The sequence below is a fragment of the Theobroma cacao genome, chromosome 9 (genome assembly GCF_053813885.1).
Source record: "Theobroma cacao isolate CCN51 chromosome 9, ASM5381388v1, whole genome shotgun sequence".
NCBI classification, from domain to species: Eukaryota; Viridiplantae; Streptophyta; class Magnoliopsida; order Malvales; family Malvaceae; genus Theobroma; species Theobroma cacao.
The window spans coordinates 45,998,706-46,021,865 of NC_142647.1; the positions used below are offsets into that span (position 1 = coordinate 45,998,706).

Sequence of the window (23,160 nt, forward strand, 5' to 3'; positions counted from 1 at the left end):
CAACATAAAATATTTGTCTTCCACCTCTTTCGTGAAAGGATTATGGGTCCATCTCCTAAAACTCTCTCTCTCTACCATAATATAATAGTATGTCCTCAATAATGCTGCTCATGGATATCTGAAACCCTTTATTAACAATCTTTTAGACTCAAATATACTAATTAATTAATTTGTAGCTTTCTTTAACTTTTCATTTGTTATTCTTTTTGGGTTAGACAGTCTGCAATTGAAGGGTAGCTTTTTGGATTGGGACAAGCTTTGATTTACATGTCTAGAGGCAAAGTTTGGGACACTGACAACAAGGAAACCTCACCTAATATGGGAATTAAGCCCTTAATCAGGAACTTATGTGACATCCAGTCTGCAAATGACTCTGTAGCCTGAGGCCCTCTCCCAAAGAAACAAATTTCTATTAAGGGAAAGGAATCTGAATGTGGCATGGGTTTAGGTGATGACAGGGAATGGATGTTGACCCATCAACAAAGGGGATAATACCAAACAAATTCATCTCAAGATCAAGGATTTAATATTCAAGTGGGTTTTGCTTGTTGATGAGTATTCTATTGTTTTGGTTGAAATGGCATGAGCAGAACATTAAAGAAACAAATACTATTACTTATATTATTATAAAATAAAATGAGACACTCTCTCTCAAGGGACCTTTAGTTGTCAAAAGTAAACTCATATCTCCCCTTCCCCTTTTGAGATGTATACTATAAAGATCAAGAAAACCACCCCCTTTTTTATAAACTTTCTCCTTTTTTGATACTCTTTTTCTTTTTACCACCCCTTTTTTATTATGAAAGAAAAGAAAACCTTTTGTCATCTAATATTCAATGTTGAATGCATTGTTATCCATTTATTTTATTTGTCTTCCTTCTGCGATGAGTACTTTGCAGCCCGAAGAGGCCCCGAAAAAGGACCAATGAAAAAACACAGGCGGTTACAAAGAGAGAGAGAGTGGAGTAGGAGTCAGTGATTCTAGTGGGTTCCTGCCAGAGACCCCACTGCCTATTTTATACACATTTTTGTAGTTTTTTGTTTGTTTGTTTGAATTTTTATTCTTATTTTTTAATTAAACTCAAAGCCCCACACAAGAAGACAGAACTCAAAGAGAGGGTCTGGCCCTAAGGGACAGGTCTGCAAGGCCAAGATTTTGTGTACCATGAGAAAAGAGTTTCAAAATCTGATACAAATATTTACACTCTAGAAGAGAAGGTGTTGTATTAAAGCAAAAAGCTCCAAAAAAAAAAAGAAGAGCAGACTAATCAATCAGGTTGGTTTCTTCGCATAGAAGTAGAGATAGACAGCAGGAGAAAGAGACACCCATGAAGGATCAAAAGTTGCAAAGAGAGAAGAGATATATCTGAGAAAAAGACTGGACCCTCTTTGTTTCTTTTTAGATTCACTTTGACAAGAAAGCTTTGATCTTTTGTCTCTCTGCACTCTTTCTCTCTCTCTCTCTCTCTCTCTCTCTTTCGTTCTCTCTTCGTGCCTCTTCTTCTCTTGGCAGGGTTGCTCCCAAGCCAAAAAAAACTTTAGCTCTTAAAACTCATAGCCGAGGTAAACATATAGAAACTCTTGAGAATGGTTGCTTCCTCTGTTTTTTCCTGGAGCAGAAACAGTTTTCTGTCTTTTCAAGACAATGTTTTTAATTTTTCTGCAACATATTTTTATTTTCAGCTGCTTCTGGTTTGGAGAATGGTCTAAAGAACAAGTCTTGCATGGCGAACCATAGAGTTGGAGAGACAGGTTTATCAGACTCAGGACCTTCAAATCACCATCACCATATTCCTTATGCAGTTCTTCATGGAATGAATGCTCCTACAAGTTTTATGTATGTTTCAATAGTTCCACATACAGCCATCAGCTTTCAAGTTCTCCTACTCTTTTAATTTTTTTTTTCAAAATTTGATCCTTTTAATTTGTTTTATTGTTCTGCTCATTGATGAGCTGTAAATTTTTGTCTGTCAGCCATCAAGAAGGATCTGCGTTTGATTTTGGAGAGCTAGAAGAAGCAATTGTGCTGCAAGGAGTGAAAATTAGAAATGATGAGGCTAAAGGACGTACGTATGCTCCTTTCCTCTCCTATCATTCACTTATTTTCTGACGTTTGTTAAGCTTAACCAACTCTCCTACAGCTCAAAGAGAGAGAAAAGAGAGTTTTGAATATGTCTAGAGGGGAAAAGTAAGGGGGGGTGGGAGGGTGGGGTTACCATTTCCAATACAGTAATGATACTGAGGCAAGACACTTGAATGGCATGAGGCTACAAACATAGAAATCTGACCTGCTTAGCATGATTTTACTGACTCCATAACTGTACAAAAGAGAAAAGGCAGGCAGATCATTAGGTTGCTTCAACCTCTTTGGCTTTGATATCATATATCGTTGAAAAATCTTGCTTGTCTTTATTTTGGATGATCCTCTGAGATTTTGCTTTTGTGATTCTCTGCAGCTTTATTCACAACAGGCAGACCTGCAGCTACTCTGGAGATGTTCCCTTCTTGGCCAATTAGATTTCAGCAAACCCCAAGAGTAGTTTCCTCACCTCTTTTTCTCCCATTGTTTGACCATGTCTTCCGATACAAGGAGCAGTACTTGATTTTTGGATAATATATAGAAACGTGCTTGACGGTGGACCAGTATTTTGTTTTCAGTTTCATTTGTAAATATAAGAGAAGAGGTTTCCTATATTCAAAGAGTTGACAAACTTATGGTTTTGCAGTGTTTCTTTAATGCTGTTTAAATGAGTTCCTTGAGGTGATTCTTGATCATTTTTGGGATTATTCTATTAATTCCTGTCTGTGAACTTTTGCTCAATCCAGGGAAGTTCAAAGTCGGGAGGGGAAAGCACAGACTCAGGATCAGCAGTGAATACTCTCTCAAGCAAAACTGAGAACCAGCTGGAACCAGAATCTCCTATCAGCAAAAAGGCATCTTCTTCAGATCATCAGGCTTTTGACCAGAAGCCTCTGCAGCACCAACAGCATCTACAGCAACACCAGCAGCAGCAGCAACAACGATTAGAGATGGCAAGTGATACCTCAAGAACAGGAATATCACAGAATCAATCAGCCAAACCAACACAAGAAAAGGTCTTTAAACTACAGTTACATGCTTAATAATTAATCTCCCCAGTTCTCTCTCTCTCGTACACTCTCCTTCCCTATCCCAACAACTCAGGAAAAAGTTGGTATCATTTTTGTTATTATTACTGTTCTGATCCTTCTCTCTTTCTTTCTTTCTTTCTCTCTCTCTCTCTGAGCATATCTTTATACACAAAGACACAGATCCCAACAACCTACAGAAAATCAAAGGAGACAGAGTTTTTCTGATTCCTGAACGATTTTCTGATGAATGTCTGACATGAAGAGAGGGAGAGAGAGAGAGAGAGAGAGAGAGAGAGAAAGAGCTGTACACATTGAAAAGCAAAGAGAGAATCTGCACAATATTGTTACTGCCACTCTTTCTTCTCTTCAAAACTATGACCCCACTTTACTCAATCCCTATAACTCACAGATAAACTTCTTGTTTTTATCCTTTAAAAACCAGTTTTGGAATTAGAAAACCCCCAAATCTACACCCACGACCACAAGACAAACCTAAAACGATGGCAGATTTTGATGATTTTTGCTACCCTTACCATGTTCATGATTACCTGTTACAAGAACAAGAGTCACATCACCATCAGCAATCAGCAACTCTTCCCAGAAATTTTGTGAGATCTCTCTAATCATTATATTCTGTTCTTCCAAAAATTCTAAGAGTACTAATTATTAGCATCTTCAATATTCTTATTTCTTCACTATATTTATAGTTTTTTTTTTAAAAAAAACTAACATTCTGGTTTTAACTGCCCAAGCTATCATTAGTTTTACTGTTAGTAAAAAAACTGAAGCAAATAAAATAAACTTTTTTAATATTTCCCTTTTTTTTTCTGGTTCCCCAGCCTACCAAACTGCCAAATGCTCTCATTTTCGTGACCAACTTCTTGTCTGTGCTTGATAAGAATCTTTTAAATCACCAACCACTGCATGCTTTTTTTTTTTTTCTCTCTTTTTATCCCTTTCTTCGTTTATTATATCAAATATCAAATGGGTATATACTTCCCCTCATTGTACATCTCTTAATACATACACTTTTTTATAATGTTGCAGAGAAGAGGTTCAACTTCTGAGAAACAGCTTGATGCTAAGGTAAAAATAACAAAACCCAACTCTTTGTTCTTTGGGTACTTTATGAATTTTTTTGAGTTAAATCTGTTTTTTACAATTGTTTTCAGACACTGAGACGTTTAGCTCAAAACAGAGAAGCTGCAAGGAAAAGCCGTCTTAGGAAAAAGGTAACATAAAACCATTACATGCGAGAACACTTTTGCATGTAGTTTCTAGCTTACGTATCTGTAACTGAAGCCAAAGCTTCTTTTTTGTTTTTCTTTTTAATGTCTAAACAGGCATATGTGCAGCAACTAGAAACAAGTAGAATAAAGCTAACTCAACTTGAGCAAGATCTTCAGAGAGCACGATCTCAGGTTTCTTCTGTCTCTTCCTTTCTTTCCCTTTAGAGAAAATAAAGTTTATTGGCAAGTAAAATATTTTTCTTTTAGCCTTTTATTGGTGGGGGCTTTATTTTTGCTTCTGTTTTTTTAATATTAATGTGCTTTTGACTTTCGGATTTCGTGTAATAGGGAGTATTCTTGGGAGGTTGTTCTGCTACAGTTGGAAATATCAGCTCTGGTAAGTTATAAGAAAAAGAATTAATGTTGGACTTACTATTAGATTTTAAAGGCCATTGAAAACTTGGAAAGAAGAACCTTTTTGTTAATATTCCTTGTTTAAAATGAAAAAGTTGCCTAGTTAAACACCTGCCTAGGTTAATTTTTTCCAATTTGATGATTGCTACTTGAACATTGACCCATAGTTTTTTTCCATTTCCTGAAGCTTTTAGTCAATTTTGGAGGATTTTTAAAGAATTTTGACCAACCTCAGTATGCAAATTCTTCCCCACTTATTATAAAGGTTGTTTAGCCTTTTCCTAACATTAAAGTTAACCCCAATAGTAATTATATGAATTATTGATCCATGGTATATGACTTTTTCCACTTTCAGCAAATCAAGACATGCCTCTTTATTTGTTTCCCGTCCTTAGAAAATACCATTGAACTTTATATTAAGATTACTAGTGTATCAATTGGTCGACTGGATTTAAAATATTCATACGACTATGTAGTTACTGGGATCATGCTTTAGTTCAATATTATCACTATTGTTGTTGTCTATTCGTCCAGGGGCTGCAATATTTGACATGGAATATTCAAGATGGTTAGAAGATGATCAGAGGCACATGTCCGAGCTAAGAACAGGATTGCATGCCCACCTCTCCGACAGTGACCTTCGAGTGATTGTAGAGGGCTACATTTCTCATTATGATGAGATTTTCCGGTTGAAGGGAGTGGCTGCAAAAACTGATGTTTTCCATCTTATAACTGGGATGTGGACGACGCAGGCGGAGCGCTGCTTCCTTTGGATGGGCGGTTTTAGGCCCTCCGAGCTCATCAAGGTTTGAAATATCTAAGTGACAATTTCCCTTTTATGTCATAGAGCAAGTAGTACATTAAGACAACAGCAAGCCTGCTGAATATGTTGAGTCATGTCGAAAGGAGGGGGTGAAAGAAAGGAAAACATGTGGTCCCTTTTAGCAATTTCAGAAAAGACCAAGCTGATATTGCCTAGGAGGGTAGTTTACTGAACTGAATATTCCCTTCTTAAGAACACCTTTTGCTTTAAAAGTGAGTTTGACAACCTGGAAATGCCCTTAAACCCAGGAGGTGTCCTTTTCTTATGAGTTTTACTTAGCAACTTTACAATATTTTTCACATAAACTTTCCTTATCAGCTAACTATTATAGGTAGTTACTTTTTGCTCCTGAACTTGAGGAAAAATTTCATCTTCAAGAATTAAAAAGGGACTAAAATGACTATTTCCAGTGGCAGTTTCATCTTTAAACTACTTCTGATTCTTTCCTTTCTTTTTTTTTTGGGTTTTATCATTGGTCAGATGTTAATATCACAATTAGACCCGTTAACAGAACAGCAAGTGATGGGGATTTACAGCCTCCAGCATTCTTCACAACAGGCAGAAGAGGCACTCACCCAAGGCCTGGAACAGCTCCAGCAGTCTCTAATTGACACTGTTGCTGGCGGGCCAGGCATTGATGCAATGCAACAAATGGCTGTTGCCTTGGGCAAGCTTGCCAATCTTGAAGGCTTTGTTCGCCAGGTAATTAACCTTCAGTAGTTGACACCTGCATGTCTACCTCAAATGCTATCAAAAGGTTCTTACAATACTTCCACCTATCAAAAAACATATCAGTTCAATTCTCAACTCCAATTTATTCCTTTTTTCTAAATTGGGTTGCTTGGATTATAAGCATTCAAAAGCTTAGAATTACACATTGACCAATGCTTTTTGTCAAAATTGTTGGAAGAAAGAAGTTTTACATAGAATGCAGTGCACCACATCATTTGATCATGACAAATAGAGCTAACTCAACTGAAAAATAATATTTTCTGATACCATTTTTAGGTAGATACCATATTTCATGCACTATATATATAAATATATATATGGGTGAAAAATAAGAATTATATTTCTGTTCAGACACTGATTAACAGGTAGTTCAAATGTTCCTTTCTAGTCCATTTCATTTTATTCTTTATATATATATGTCTTTCTTGTTTTGCGCCGCAATTTTATGCTATACCGCCAAGGTAAAGAGTCCCATTAATTGCTTACACTTTGTTTTCATCTTGATTTAACAATTCAAATTTGACTTTTCCTAGATATTAAAAAAAATTAAAGTAAAAATCATATGAAAAATAACTCTAGTCATTAAAATATGCTACTAGGCGTGCTGCTTATCAATCCTGGAATCTGATAATGTTTGTTTTATTCGTTGGAATACAGATATCTGGCCTTAAGGTTGTTCATTATCATGGATTTCGTCTTTGACCATTAATGTTATCGGGATATCATTATCACATCTTAGTCATCAACTTTGAAATATGATTTTTACGTATTTTTATACAGCCTAATCACGCGTGCCACGTGTACGGTGATGCCTTGTTTCTATTTGGTTTATCAATAATCATTTTATGGGGAATATATATATATATTGCTTTACCTGTAAGAAGTCCATTTGCAATGTTGAATGCTATGGCTTTGATGGGGTATTTTTATCTAAAACCATTTCCATCAAAAGGTGGTTTGATAGTGATATGTGTTGAAATATAAAAGCCAACCTTAGCTTGAACAGTCAATGGAAAGTTGTGATTGATTATTTTAATGAGTGATTGAAAAATTGAAATGGACCCAATCCTAAGACAAAGACAAGTTACATGAGTTTCAACATTCCAACCCTTCGAAATATATATATGTATATATTGTGGTAAGCCATGTATATCCATCCATGTGCCAATGCAAATTAGGAACTCACTTCAGTTTCTAATATGGTGGTTGTGTTTGTCTTGGGTGGTTAACCTTATTCCCAACCCCTTTTTCCATTTCATTTGATTTGACAAATTAAATGACCTTTGTGTTTGTAATGTAGGCTGATAATCTAAGACAGCAAACTCTTCACCAGCTGCCTCGGATATTGACTGTTAGACAGGCAGCAAGGTGTTTTTTGGTGATCGGCGAGTACTATGGGCGATTACGAGCACTTAGTTCTCTTTGGGCGTCCCGTCCCCGAGAGTAAGATTTTTACTATTTGATATATATATATATATATATATATATATACACACACACGCACGCACACGCACATAGAAGTTAAAACCCTAATGGAAAAATTAAAAAAAAAAATGGTCCATAAACCATGTTTTTCTAATTAGTTGTTGTGTCTTCCTTTTGAACAAATTAGAACATTCCTTTGGGGGCTGTCCCTTGTCAAATTCGTGATTTGGAATCTAGACAAAGATCATGGACATGGGTGGCTATTTATCTTTTAGGAGTAGTCATCAGCTCAGCTAGAAATTTACTCAAAAAACATGCCAACCTTAATCATGATTAATTTCTCTTCTTGGAGGCATATATTATTTTCCGTCACACCTCAAAATCATTCATCTTTCTTTCTTATATATTATCTACGTATGTTAATACATTTCATATACGGGTCAATTAAGTCTGCATGGTAACCAAAATTTTATTTATTCTATGATTATTAGGTCCTTGATGAGTGATGATCACTCATGCCAAACAACAACAGACTTGCATATGGTGCAACCATCACAGAATCATTTCTCAAACTTTTGATAAAAAGAAAGAATCCCACTAGCCAGCCTGATCAGCAATCACAAATCCTGTATTTTCACAGCCATGCAAATTGGATTTCCCATCATCAAGCTACTTTAGAGGAGATAGGCCCTTTCTTTTTCTGTTCTTTTTTTTTTTTTTTTATCTCTTTGATTATTAAGTTATCCTTGTAAATGAAAAATCAATTTTAATGTGCAATGAAGGGAGGAGCTTCTCTCTTTTCTTGAAAGAAATTAAATTAAGAGATCATCATGAACAATGAAAGTTGAAAGTGTGAGGTATACATATATAATTATATATATATATATTTATATAATGAGTCAGTTGTCAACATTGACTCTAGTGGCTCTTGAATGGTGTAGAAGGCTTTTAAAAATAAAAAATAAATAAAAACAAAAGGGTGGAGAGAGAAAGAGACTGAAACCATTGTCTTCTTGTAATAAGTTTAATATTATTTATTAAAAAAAATAAAAAGAAAATGGTGGGAAAGAGAGGGAAATGTGGGTTGTTTGTTTCTTTCATTAAAAGAAAGTGGTTGTGAAGGAGAGAAGGGTGAGTATTTTCCATATTTCTAAAGGGTAGAAACGACAAGAGAGGAGAGAAGAATATAGATGGAAGACACTGTCGTTTCCTTGAATAAAATTTGCTGAGGAAAAGAGACACAAAAGTGGGTTTCTTTCCATTGTATATATAGCTCTGTATAATGCCCTAATACATATATATATATATATATATATGCATTTATTTCAAGTGGTTGTGAGAGGGTTTTCTAATGGAGAAAAAGACAGTGAAAATTAATTAAAATGGAGAGAGAGAGAGGGATTTTGTTTCCTTTAGCGTAAAAAACATGTAGCAACTTGAATGAATGGTGGACAAAAGAGATTGGGTTAATTGCAACTTAAATTATATTATACAAATTAAGTTGTACAGTTTTAATTCAGGCATGAAACTGAAACCTGTTGCCTTCTGCATCTTTACAATTACGTTATGTCTCTGAAAAGACATGTAATGTATGAAGATAAAAGCTGCAGACTACTCTTGCTATGCTCTATGTTGTAGAATTAGTATAGTGCACTAGGGTAAGAAAGACAGTACAACCTCCCTTTCTGAAGGAAGAGAAAAGGAGACAACAGTTTGAATAGGATGCCTCTGTTGAAGAATCAATGGCAGAACCATCGAAACCCATTAGAACAGTACAAATTAGGGTTTTTTTTTTTGGTTTATGTTTCAGAAATAAATAAATAAAGAAAAGAGAGCATGCATGGTGGTGCATGTGTCTGAATGTCTGCCATTCTCATCACACGTGTTGGATTGACAGCTTAATGGAGCTTTTGGCCTTCATTATTTTTGGGTCAATCAAAAATATTTTAAACCCAAATCAATGTCATGAAGAAAAATTATATGATTAAGAGTTGTTGGCATGCAAGTTTTCCAAACCTTTTGTTGCTTGTCGCCAACTTTTTAAGGCATGATATGATCCTCAAGATACCAGATCATCATATGGCTAAGGTTATACTATTAATATATATTATTATGTAGGCTCTACCACATGGTAGATGCCTGCTGAAATATGGTGCCTAAGGAAAATTAATGGTAAAGTAAGTGACAATATTATTGTCCCAAGTTGTGTTTCAGTTTATTATAAAAAAATGATAATTGTATTTTATTTTGTTCGGACGTATACAAGATCATATAATAATGTTAAGCAAATTAATTATTTGCATTTTCTTGTCTAACAATAACATTGTACATATAATTAATTCAAATTGGTTTCCTCGAGTTTATTGAAAATTTTTCTAGCTCTTATATTTATATGTTATTGTAGAAGTGAAGTAAGAAATAACAAATATATAATCAAATTGAAGGTATCAATTAATTAATTTAAGGGATAAATTCTTTTTCATAACAGTTGTAATATAATTTTACTATTTAGTATCATATCTTCATAAATAAAAAAATAAGTTTAAAAATGTAGATGTGGGATCCTTAAAATTTAATATGGTAACATCAATTTTGTTTTGTTGTTTATGGTGGAGACTCTCTCAACTTTTGGATATCCATCAAACAGGATATATATATATATAGATAAATAGATAGATAGATAGATTAAAAAATCAAAAGAAAGAGGGGTGGGAAAAGTAATACATATGGCTCAATATCAGCATGCTTTATGCTAAATCCCGACCAAATAATATATTAGCGGCATAACTTCAATGCATACGTCTTTTTAGGATTAGGTTTTAATATTCCCATCAAAGCCTATTAAATGCTGCTTCTGTCATTACTTTTTGGTATAAATAGTGATCATAACTCGTTAATTACTTTTTCACTTTATTTTATTTTAAAAATGTATTTTTATATATTTATAAATATCGAATGACGTCTAAGGTTCAAATAAATCTTCATTCCATAAAAAAAAAACCTAAAATTGATATATGATTTAACATGAATATGTCTTTAATCGGTAACGGAGCTAAAGTGAAGGTGGAGAGAAACAGTCGATGATTTTTTATTTTTTATTATTATATGTATAAAATTTGAAATATATAAATTTATGATCTTGTATAATTATCCTTTAATCACAATTTATGTAAAATTTTGAGTTGCGTCACTGTCTCTAATTATGCTATCATTAATAGTTATGGATGAAACTTTTGATTAACACAAATTTTTTTTTTAAAAGAAAGTTGGTGAAATTTTGGATTAAAAGTGATGAGTTAGTCAATGATTTTATATATTGAATATAAAAGCTATATAGTTTTGGTTGACCAGAACATTGTTAATCATATACTTAAAGATTATAATAATAAGGTTTCAGCTTTGCAGAAGAGCTTGAACCATTCATAGACGGATTTGTGTTAAGTAATTCCATTTTAAAATTGGAGCTTATTTGGCATTGACCAAAATGATTGCTGAACTTCCCCTGACCTTTCATAAATAAAATAATGAGTAAGAGGCAGACATATACATATATATATATATATATAAAGGAAAGAATCAAGAATTTTCAGCTGATCATTTATATTATTATCCTTCAAGCTTTGTTTTAGGACAGTAAACTATATCTAGAGAAAGACAGAGAACCAATTCTGGATTGAGTAACCAGAACATTGTTTTCCCCTGAAAGATCGGTTGTACTGCAGTCCTTCACCTACCCTGACAGGAGGAGATGTTCAGCAAACTTTTAGCATGGACGTTCTATGTCAAAAACCCAAAACCAAATCCTGGTCAAGTGTCTTTGCTCTTTACTACAATCTGAAGATTTGGGCCCTATTTGGGGGGTCCTAAATGCTCACTGGGGACATTAATATCAGATATGAGGGACAGCCCATTTTCAATGACCAAGGCGGGCTGGCCTAATTATAAGAATACTAGGACATCATGCAACTAGTATACAAGACGAAGAACTCATCAGGGAAAGGTATATGACTTAAAGTTTGCTATCGTTTATTAGGGCTTTCAATGATACACATGGACTAACCGATGGCAGTAAGCTTGAGAATTCTGCTCAAAGGGAAGTGAAATAATTGCTTCTAGTAAATTTCATTGGATCAAGCAAACAAAATTCTTCCATTACATAACATATGATATGTACAGAAAAATGAATCATAATTACACTTCTGTGATCAGATTGCACCAGACAGGCTGGTAATTAGTAACCTAACCGGCCACAGCAAAGGGCAGGGATTTCAAAATGCAAATTTCAAGTCCGAGAGGTCATCCATTGGTATTTCTAAACCTATGGAATCATGGTCTTGCAAGCCATCCTCATCAAAGTTTAGCCAGGAACTCAGATCTTGGGGCCCACCGAGGTCATTGGAAGCACCCAAGTCTTCCATTGTATCCAACTCGTTTAGTTGCAAGTTTGGAAAATCAATGGGTTCATCTGCTTCTTTAGATGAATTCCGATAAATGTTACTAGGAGATGATAACCTCACTTCTCTTTCAGTCACGTTGCCAGCATTAGCCAAAGGCTTACTAGATCCACGGGCAGGCAGCAACGGTTCTGAAAGCCTGCCATTATATCCATGATTATTCTTTTGCTTGGGCTTTGTTTTCGTTTTCCTGTCACCCTTGGAACCGTCCAATGATGTCCGACCAGCTCCAGATACAGAACTATTCCTTAAATTATCTCTGCTTTGATCCCTATCTCTTTCACTTCTCTTTCCCCTTACTCCACCAACAGTGCCATCAAGAGTTGACGTTACCCTAGAAGAAGCACTACCAACAACATCATCAATTAGTACTTCCCTCTTCCTCCCTTTGTTTAACATAGATCCATACTTGGAAACAGCATGTTCAGATGAGTGAACAGATGGAAGAGCATCTGAAGAATCATACCTCTCAAAAGTACTAGAAACAGCACCTGAGGCAGAAGTCAAAATGAACATGAATAAGCCGCTTAAGAATTAAATGAGACATGATAAAATTAATTAATATTTTACTTTCTAATTTTTCCTACCCTTAAAACAATAAAGCTCCCAAATTCTAAATAGATCCAAAATGCATAACCTAGTAGAGTATACTATAGGGACATAATACAATCATGAGAAGAGAATGTAGAAATATAGATTGCATACCTGAGCCCCTGGCTTCTGCTTGATGGTTTGAAGTTTCATTACAAGTATTACTAGCAGTTCCAGAGCCAATACAATCAACAGATTTTGCTTCATTGCTGCATGGAGGTACAGAAAACATGACATCTTGCAATGTGGGTTCGCTAAAGCAACTATTGCCTGTCTCTTCATATTTTCGACATCTATCAAGAGTTCGCTTGACAAAAGCCAATGCAACATGTTTTGAAACCTTACGAACTGCACTTTTTGATGAATTACTCCCACGACATGCCTGCATAAATTGTTTGTAGAAACTCGATCAATTATACCATACTAAACAAGCTAAATACATGGCAATGTCAAATAGATGTTGACAGTTTTTGCCTAAAAGCACATAGCTTGTATGCTTTCCATAAAAACCTAGTTTCCTAGCTACTTAATAAAACATTTGCCAAAATGTTATCAACATGTTGACAATTATCACACTTAACAACCCTGCACTCCTTTTAATAATCAAAGAAACTTGTAAAATCCAATCCAGACCAGAAAATAATATTATACGAAACAAGGAAGGCAAAGAATTAAATCTCAACAGCTCTAAGTAAATATTTCAAACAAAATTGCACCAGGAAATCTGAGAATTACCAAACGTTTTTTATAAGCCATCTGGATTAATTGGTCCATTGCAACACGCTCAATGTTCCTGCAAATTAAACACATTATTCTAAGTTGAAGCATCACTCATAAGGTTATTAACAACATTAGAAGATCAACTATTTATCCCACCTTCTTTCTACATCTCTCCCATTCTGAATGGCTTTATCAATCTTTCCCAACTTTTTCTTCTTTTTCCGAATCTACATATTGATAAACAAAGTTTTCAAACATACTGAAAATTGCAATTTAAAAGCAAAAGCCTGCTATATAAGATTTTTATACGTAACTATCCAATATCAAAACAAAGAGATCTTTTGGCACAAAGACAGAGATCATGGGAAGAGAAAATCAAAGAAAGTAAATTGCAACAAGGTTATTGTCAAAATATGCTCAAATAATCCAAGTTGCATATATCTGTGAAAACTGATAAAAGTTATGAAGAGCAACCTGTTGATAAAGACGTTCATTAAGTTCAACAACTCTCTGATTTATTGCTTCCTCTCCCTCTGCCAAATCAGGCTGCAAAAAGGCAAAGGCAAAAATATATAAATAAATAAAAGGAAAATCATATAAGATAGCAGCACAAAGACATTTAATACCCACATAGAGAAGTAAAAGAAATCTTCAAAATAACTGACAGAAAAGATATCAATTTTGCACTCCTGGACTGAAACTCATAAGGGAAGTTATGTACAATTAATCAATCAGTCAAAGAATGAAAGAAAACTCACCAAAGTCTCTGGATAAAGACCAATACTGTGTAACTCCAGCAAAAGCTTATCATCCATACACAAGAACTGATATTGGCAGTCAGAAGAAATACCAGAAACATTCATTTCCTTAGGTTGGAGCTGACCCAGGTCAGTTGAACATATTTCGCTCACAGGCCCCATATCCGAATGTGAAAAATCATCATCTCCCAACCACCGTTCACTACTATGTAATGAATTAGACATGCTGGAGTTCCTAAATGTGTTAGATGCAACACTCACATCACAAGAGAGTCTGTCTAACAGAGAGTTCTTCTGACATTGAAAATCTGCATTCGACTCAACTTCAAATTCCATCCTGTCCCTATCTTTAGATTCAGCATCCATCTGGTTGCATGAACCACAATGGGAATCATCACTTGCATAGTGCAGGGACATATTCTTTGCTTCAATGTGGTGGTAAATTTCTTCACTTTCATCTTCTTCAATCAAAGCAGAAAGAACCCTTTGATATAAAGGAGTAACCTTGTCCAACTTTTTTATATCAAATCTTCCACTTGAAGCATTAGTTTTGGCCATTTCTTCAACAGAATTAGGAGCATCCTTCTGCAGCACAACACCCTGAGGAAATTGCAGGACATATCAATATTTGCCAACAAAGTTTGACTAAATTTCCAGTTAATTTTCTGTTTCTTAAGATTTAACATAACAGTACTTGGCAGTTTATAGCCAATAAAAAGAGATTTGGTCTTAGTGGAAGATACATAAAGTGATGGACTTTACCAGAACATTATATCCATCGCCAAACATTTGTGACAAACTCTCGTCAAGCTCTTCTGCCAAACTTAGCTGATCCAACATCAAAATAGAAGATCAGGAAATTGCGATTAACTAAACCCCAAGGTATTAATAAATCATACATCTGTTAGTACCCGTATAGTACCTGTTGTGTAAGGTAAGATGTGTCCTCTGAACTAACAGAATTAAAAATAGATCCCATTTTCTTCCAAAATGGACCAGAACAAGCAAGACCTACAGAAACAAGTAACAGATTAAGAATATATACCACAATAAATGCTCAATTCTCAAAACGTTCTTTTTCTTTTTTTTTTTTTTTGGGAGGGTGGGCGGTTGGGGGATATCATTGAAGAGAGAGAAATACGTACTGCCAGCATTACGAGCAGAACTGGCAGCTGCAAATAGTTCCTCATGATCATCATCAGATTCACCTGAACATGGCATCCCAAACACATTGCCGTTAAGAATACACTCCAGGAACTTTCAGGGATTTTTCAGCAAGTTTAGTAGTTCACAAAAAATGTAGAGGCATATGTATACAGATCGGAGTGATTCTGAAATTCATTCCAATTTAAAAATTAAACAAAAAAAAATAAAGCTCCATTAAAAGAAATATTAATTCCATACAAGCACACACATATAAATTGTTGATAGCTAACCTTAAACCAAGAGCAAAATATTTTTCAAATATCATGTCTGGTCATAGAGATGACATATTAGAGTCATATCATTGATGCACACCTTTAAGATTGAAAACACCCATGCAAAATGATTAGAACATCAGAGATTTCATAGAGCAATCATAGTAACACAATAGAATTGATACTCTTCTAATTCTTGACATAATTTGCAGCCAAAAGACTCATGGGCCTAGTAAATACCTGTAAAATCTGAAGAAACATTATTTAGCATCGACCCAACACGTGTTGAAGCCTTGCGATCTTTCAGCTTTTTGGAAGGTGGACGACCTGTTTTACTGAACCAAAGAAATATGATTCATTTGTCAGATTTCATCAAGACAAATAAACAACTTACTAATAAGAGCCAACGAAAAATATTAAGAACCTTCTATTTTTATCAGAAGCAGATCTCGCAGTTTGAATTGGTTTGGTTGTAGTAAGATTCTCCAACTTCTCCCTCGTTGGATGAACAATTGGTTTTGTCAAGAGTGGTGCACTGCTTCCACTCCTTCCTTGTCTTCGGACTCCATCTCCAATTTCATTAGTAGACATTTGTTTCTTCCTTGTGGGCAATAAGAAAGCCCCAGCTTTTTGAGATGCAGGCAGCGTAACCTCACTACAATCAATTCCTTTCTCTTTTGATTTGCTATCTCCAGCTCCTGATTCTTCACTCTCTGATAACCCAAATGGAGAGGACACATTCTCAGGTTCCCTCTTAATTTTTAGAGTAGCATTATCTATACTGCTGCCAAGCAGTGATCCACCAGTTCCAACAGATGCCCTAGCACCAAAATCAGGTGTTGCAAAGCCTTGAGATGAAATCTGAGCTTCAGCATTAGAGACAGGGGACACTAAATTTGCTCTCCTCGTACGTGAGTTTTTATGTGGTCTCTGACCACCCCACTGGGCCATAGCATGCGACGAGGAACCTGTAGACATTGGACGTTTTTGATTGCTCCCAACACCTAACGCTTGTATCTTATTTAGATTTGGCTGTTCCCAACCCTGCAAAGCTCCAGATGAGAGGTGAACTTTTGAAGATGAGTCTAACACCATGATGGAACCACTTCGTGGTGCCCTAGAAACCTTTCCTTTTAGCATTGTAGTCGGCCCACTTGATTGGTTGTCATCCTGGAGACTTGCCCTGACAAACAGAGCCATTACAGAAATCAATAACCAGTGAGAAGAAAACATTAAAAGAATATCATACACGGCAATTAAATGCAAAATTTGATAGCCATTCACTATGTAAGTTTTCTGCCCACATATTTTCACTACAGACTGCTAGAAATAAAATGAAGGCACATACTTATTATTTGTTTTCGTTAAAACCCTCTGCTCCAGCATAGCTGCACGATCCCGAGGAATAGAGGTACTCTCCAATTCGTTCCTAAGCACTGTACTGGCATCTGAACCAGCAGCTTCAAAAGAACAATCAGACCTGTTGATTCCACTAACTCCAGGGGAAGATTTTGATCTGATGCACGAAAGAACCCATTAACATAAGAGTAAGAGAACATTAATACAGAACAGATTTGACAAACAGCTGAAAATTTGTGGATCAGCATAACTCATAAACTTACAGCCTAAACTTGAAGAAAATAATCAATCCAGTGACAAGACCTTAAGATAGAGGCCGAAAAAATCTTTCTTCATTTTCATCAGAAAATGATAATATCTTATCAAGCATTCAAGAAAGTTATACCAGCAAAGAAGCAGTTATAATCTATATTTATATTACAATTAAAAGCAGGTAAAATAGAAACAACAAAGCAGGATTAAAAATACAAAACAATGCAAGCAGTAAGGTCTGTCAATCCAAAATACAATGCAAGTTCTTAAGCCTGGACATTTGCATGCTTGACTCCGATTTTATTAGTAGTCAAATTTAAGAACCCGCATAAATTTTCTACATACAGAACAAAATTTACAAACTTCCATACCTTATGAATAATGACTGCAATCATCAAATCTATCAGCAATAAATAGTAGAACAGAATGTTTCTTCCTCAATTACTACTAAACTGCCAGTTTGATTGATAACAATGATGAAATGCCCACAGAAAATCAAAAAAGGGCTTTTGTTTACCATGGCAAGCCTCATCAGCAATATATCCAGGATCACATAAAACTCCTAGGCCAAGCCTAAGCCATATTTTTCATACGCAGTTCAAGTCAAAACCTACCATACTCAATGCAGCCATACTAGATAGTATTATTTTCCTTTTAATCAGAACCAGGAAGCAAGTTCAATCCTTAGACAATCACCTGAAACCCTGTGTATCACATGATCGCAACTTTGATTCAGAACTCAGCTTCTGTTGCATAGCTCGTTTTACATCCCGGTCACCAGCAGTAACTCTATTTCCTACAGCTGCAACAGACCGTTTCCTTTTCATCTTTGTTTCCCATCCTTCACCGGACAATCTGCGGATCTTTTCTTCAATTCGAGCAGATCCCCCATCAACAGCTGAAAGCACATCACCATCCTTTTCTATTATTCCCTGCTGCCTTGGATTCAAAGCAGTCCTATTATCAGCCTGGTCTCATAAGAAAGAAAAAAGAAAAAGAGGAAACAAGAAAATAGAATTAACGAAGCATAATATAAAAAAGAGAAAAAGGAAGGTGTGTAATTAAACTAGTTGCTTTCAAGTAACTGGCCTATCTTTTATTCTTCTTTATTTTTTTTTTGCCATAAAATGGAACATTCAATTATGCCTAACAAAAAACTTTGTTCACTGCTGAGCAAAGATCAAATGATTTGTCTTTAAACATTGCCTGGAATTTCACAAAAAAAGTCTTCACGAATGCACGTGAATACTAATTAGGTTGAAACATTAAAACATTCCAGCAATAATAGTGAAATACAAACCCGTAAATCGGCAACTGACGTGCGAACACGTTTGTTTAGCCCCACCCCTTTTGGCCTATCCTCCAACCTTTGGGTCATTATGTCATGAGGGTTTCTATGAATCTGGCTCCCGATCTTTGCAATGTTTACTCCACTTGTTCTCTCACTTGAGATATCACTTCGTTGTTGCTTCTTTGAGTTTAAGGCTTCTCTATACCTCTCCAGTTTAGAAATTGACTCACGCAACTTTTTTACTCTATCCCTGTTAGAAACACAATGCAGATTCAATAACCAAACACTGTCCATGCGACTTATGACTAACAGGCATCAAAATCAAGATCAAATATGCACAATGCACATGTGCAGACAGGAAAAAAAAAAGAAAAGAAAAGAACACCCGTGAGAAAAAGCCTCTGAATTGCAGGCAAGCTATATAACATCTAAATATGACAATCAGCATCAAAATCAAGATAAAATGTGCACAATGTACATGTGCAGACAGAAAAAAAAAAAAAAAAAAAAGAACAACTGTGAGAAAAAGCCTCTGAATTACAGGCAAATTATATAACCTCTATCTATGACAATCGCCTACATTACTCAAGTGGCAAGCCCGTGTGTGAAGACAGGATATCTACATGCATGCAGAGAGAATATATTGCATACGCACCATGATACATGAGCAATGCTTGCATTGTAACTAATCATGTACCATGTTGACTGTTTTTTGCCCATTATGTTTCCAGTGAAAGTACCTATCATCACCGGCTTAACTTTAAAGGTTCCCTTGTCACCAAACAATTACAATGAAAAGTCACTAAACTAACTCATAAACTATACCATAATCCATTAAATATAAACCTTTCCACAAATTTAGCATTATCTGCAGGGAATGGTTGCAATAAAGAAGACAGACATACCTGGCCTTCCTAGAGGCATCTTGAACACTTTCTTTGAAGTTCTTAAGCTCCTCCGTTGCCACTGGAGGGGAAGGTTTAGGATGTGCAACTCCAAAAGTGTGATCCTCCGATGTACTACTTCGAAAAGGAACACCCAGAACCCGGCTTAATTCTCCAGATCGTGTATATTTCTGATTGCCTAATGTAATCGGCTCCAAAGGCAAACACTGAGGCAATGGTGGCATATCCGACGACGATCCTGCATTCCCTCGGCTTAAATTATGCCCACTTAACATTTTTTTCTCTCTCCGTCAATCTCCTCACTTAGAACTTCCAAATCTGTACACATAAACCCAAGACCATTAACCCCAAAAGTCAAGTAACTCACTTCTCTTCCTCCTAATAAACTGACACCTTACATATTGTTCAGTTCTTGCCTTTTGCATTAGGATTTGAAAGCTTAAAAATTAAAAGCATAATTTTTTGGAAAACAAATTGCACAGTTTTACTTTCATCAAGAACTACTACGTTAAAGGAGTGTACCATTTTAGACCTTTATTTTTAAACCAATTATAATTTTCCATTTTACCATTTGCTTTTGCTTTTAGCAACTATTTTAAAAAACAAAAGTAAAAACCACAGAGAGTGTTAGCAAATTGTATCAACTATTCTTCGGACATATCTCTGAACTTAACTAGACATAATTACAAACCTGCATTTTCTCTCATGCAATGTTAAACCTTAACTATTTTCTTCTTCTTCTTCTTCTTTTCCTTTTTGCTAGTTTTTCGAAGACTAAAGCAATAAACTTTGTTGATTTTAAGTCACAAATCAAAATCCCCAATTAAATTCAATTAAATCCACGGAAACGAAAACAATGATCATCAAAAACCCACTAAAAAATCCCCCAAAGGATTCATGAAAAATAATATTGATTTAAATTCATAAATAGGAAACCAAAAAAAATGCAGCTGAAAGCTCAATAATTACCTTTGAACCACCAATTAAAAATAAGAGAGAAATTCAAAATGAAAATTGACAAACGTTTATCTTCCTTCATTACCTCCTCAACCAGGCAAAGAAAGATTTTTAAAAAGAAAATTTTGAAAATTTAAGAAGATAGATAAATAGTAAAAACCCTAACACGAGAACGAGAGAAATCAGAGAAAGAAAGGTTGAAATTGAAGTGACATTAAGGAAAAGGAAAATCAGCTTAGAGAGTTTAAAGATTCAATTACCTGAGAATCAACCAAGTAAAGAGCAGATCAAAATCAGCAAATTTCTTTTTTGGAGAGATCAAAAAAAATAGAAAAGAAAAGCGGGAGCGATTATAATGTAATGCGTATATAAAATAAAATAAAACAAAACAAAATTCCTTTAGCCGTAGACTTAATACGTCGTCACTTTTATTTTCTTTTTTCAATTTTTTAATGTTGCCTTACCGCGTGCACGTGTTGACGTTATGCTTATGCAGGTATTTTTAGAGTAATTACATTTTTTTTTTCAATTGACACCTTTCTATTTTTTTCTCTTAAAAACTGCTTTTTAAGTTTAATTACTTCTGTAAATTAATTTTTATTTAATTAAATACTCAAATAAATTCTTTAACTATATTCAAAAATTTAATTAAGCCCATATTTTTTTATTATATTCAAATAAATCTCCAAACGAGCCGAATAAACTCTTTTTATAAATTATGGATTAACTTTCGTTACTCAGTAATAAATTTGATAATTTTATTATATGTCATCTGCCGCTTAGCATGTTAACATGTCATTTTATTTTATTTATGCAAACTTATATTAATTTTCATATTAAAAAAAAACAACAATCCTTCTCAAAGTGAAATTATTCTTTTTACTTCTTACAAATTTGTTACACCTTTCTTCATACTACCTAAATAAATAATTTGTCAAAACTCTTCTTCCAAAACTCGTAATTATCTCTTATCTCAATAAATAATGGGTAGGGATTTAGAGCAAGAAGATCAACCTTTAAAAAAAGCTCTTCTCTTTTTTATAAATCCGTCCTCTTATCATAATGTTGCTTCACAATTGAAAACTTATTCATGCAATGGTGCGAATAAGAATTTGAAGTCTCGTATTGATGATCAGCATATCCCATATATGGAAAAGAAACATTCTTTTGAAATCAAAACTGAATCTCTCGACATTGAACGAAGCACTATTTGTAATCTCCAACTCAAGGTTGTAAAGATAAAATTTAACCTCCTTTTTTAAATTCATTATGATGAGAAATAGATACAAATTAAAGATGAGTCTCTCAAGTCTGAAGCTGATATTCATCTTGAAGGTGTTATGATCATGAGCAAGATTTGCTACAAAAGGTCTTCTCAATCATCTCCTTAACCCATGACGTTTGGGTTTTTTGTTAAATTCAATTGCTTTTTTTGTTAAAAACCTTTTCCATGCTAAGGACAATCGTGACCAGGACTTAGTTTGAAGCAATTAAATTTTTTTAAATCCCTAATCTAATTATTTTTGAACATGATATTAAGTAAAAAGGAAAAATCCAATCCCTAGTTAGTAAGTTTTAATTCATGTCATCTGGCACGTGGCAAAAAATTTCCAATTGTATAGTTGACTAACCAAAGTTAATCTATAGTTAGTGTAACGAGTTTATTTGACTTAAAATAAAAATTTTAAGATTTATTTAAATACAATAAAAAGATAATGACTTAATTGATTTTTTTTATATAGTTCAAGGGTTAATTTAGGTATTTAGTTTTTCTAATTTAACAAAGACCTTTTAATTTCAAATTAATTGAATTATTCTTATATTTTCATATGAATTTTAAAAAAATGATTATTGTAATTTTGAGACATAAAACTTTAAAAAAATTCTACATTATTAAGAAAATTCAAATAAACTAGTATTTTTCAATTTTGTTTGATCAAACTTTTATGCTTTTCTTTCGATTGATTAATTGTTATTAGTTAAAATATCATCATGTCATATTTATGTGCATGTAGTATTAATCTGAAAAGTAAAAAATGTCATCAACGTCACGTCATTATTTATTATCAGAAGCAGATCTCGCAGCTTGAATTGGTTTGGTTGTAGTAAGATTCTCCAACTTCTCCCTCATTGGATGAACAATTGGTTTTGTCAAGAGTGGTGCATTGCTTCCACTCCTTCCTTGTCTTCGAACTCCATCTCCAATTTCATTAGTAGACATTTGGGTTGCGTTTGGTATAAGAGATGTAAAGTCACATTCCCTACAATGTGTCCAATTAAATTACTTTACAGTGCTTGTTTTGTAACAGACCACTACAATATAAGATTGCAATGCAATCACATTGCAGCCAATGGATGTAATGAGATTGCAGTCCAAAACCAATGCAATCACATTGCATTGCACTCTGCAATGTCTTTAAGGATATTTTTACCCTTCATCTTTTAAAAAAATTACTCAAAAACCCGAAGTAAAATCATCGTTTTTGGGGTTTCTGCTGCTTTTTCTCCATTTTGCTAAAGTCATTCATCCTTTTTCTAGCTCTGCTTCTTCATCATTTGAAATTGTGGGTTAAAATCTCTCATTCTTCTTTTTCTTTCTCCTTTTTTTTATCTTATTCTTGTATTCTTTAATCTGACTTTTTTGTGTTAATTTGGGTTTTCTTCTTATTTGTATTTTAAGGTTTATCGCTGAAACAATTTTGGCCCTTAATCGGCAAGAGA

The 23,160-nt window shown here is 34.5% G+C and overlaps 2 protein-coding genes across 4 annotated transcripts; one reads left to right on the plus strand and one right to left on the minus strand.

The window, feature by feature from the left end:
* Positions 1 to 1,200: 1,200 nt before the first annotated feature.
* Positions 1,201 to 8,551, plus strand: TGA9 (bZIP transcription factor family protein). The gene is made up of 13 exons (XM_007015768.3): positions 1,201 to 1,563; positions 1,684 to 1,837; positions 1,975 to 2,066; positions 2,457 to 2,536; positions 2,827 to 3,096; positions 4,159 to 4,197; positions 4,284 to 4,343; positions 4,455 to 4,532; positions 4,689 to 4,737; positions 5,289 to 5,560; positions 6,058 to 6,279; positions 7,610 to 7,752; positions 8,226 to 8,551. Exons 2-13 carry the CDS (start codon positions 1,725 to 1,727, stop codon positions 8,311 to 8,313), a joined length of 1,506 nt encoding a protein of 501 aa, XP_007015830.3. The 5' UTR covers positions 1,201 to 1,563; positions 1,684 to 1,724; the 3' UTR covers positions 8,314 to 8,551.
* A 3,281-nt stretch (positions 8,552 to 11,832) lies between these two features.
* LOC18590327 (spectrin beta chain, brain) lies at positions 11,833 to 20,834 on the minus strand. Of its 3 annotated transcripts, XM_018127393.2 has the most exons (17): positions 20,700 to 20,834; positions 19,483 to 19,800; positions 18,587 to 18,827; positions 17,983 to 18,254; positions 17,024 to 17,191; positions 16,100 to 16,858; positions 15,916 to 16,010; positions 15,403 to 15,465; positions 15,180 to 15,268; positions 15,020 to 15,085; positions 14,258 to 14,857; positions 13,974 to 14,045; positions 13,656 to 13,726; positions 13,515 to 13,572; positions 12,894 to 13,161; positions 12,655 to 12,679; positions 11,833 to 12,534 (listed from the first exon to the last, which is right to left on the minus strand). In XM_018127393.2, the coding sequence occupies exons 2-17, from the start codon at positions 19,755 to 19,757 to the stop codon at positions 12,003 to 12,005; spliced, it is 3,654 nt and encodes a 1,217-aa protein (XP_017982882.2). In that variant the 5' UTR covers positions 19,758 to 19,800; positions 20,700 to 20,834; the 3' UTR covers positions 11,833 to 12,002. The 3 variants fall into 3 exon arrangements, with proteins under 3 accessions (XP_017982882.2, XP_017982880.2, XP_017982881.2); XM_018127391.2 differs by having other exon boundaries at positions 11,833 to 12,679; XM_018127392.2 differs by lacking the exon at positions 20,700 to 20,834 and adding an exon at positions 20,174 to 20,619 and having other exon boundaries at positions 11,833 to 12,679.
* Between the last annotated feature and the right edge of the window lie 2,326 nt (positions 20,835 to 23,160).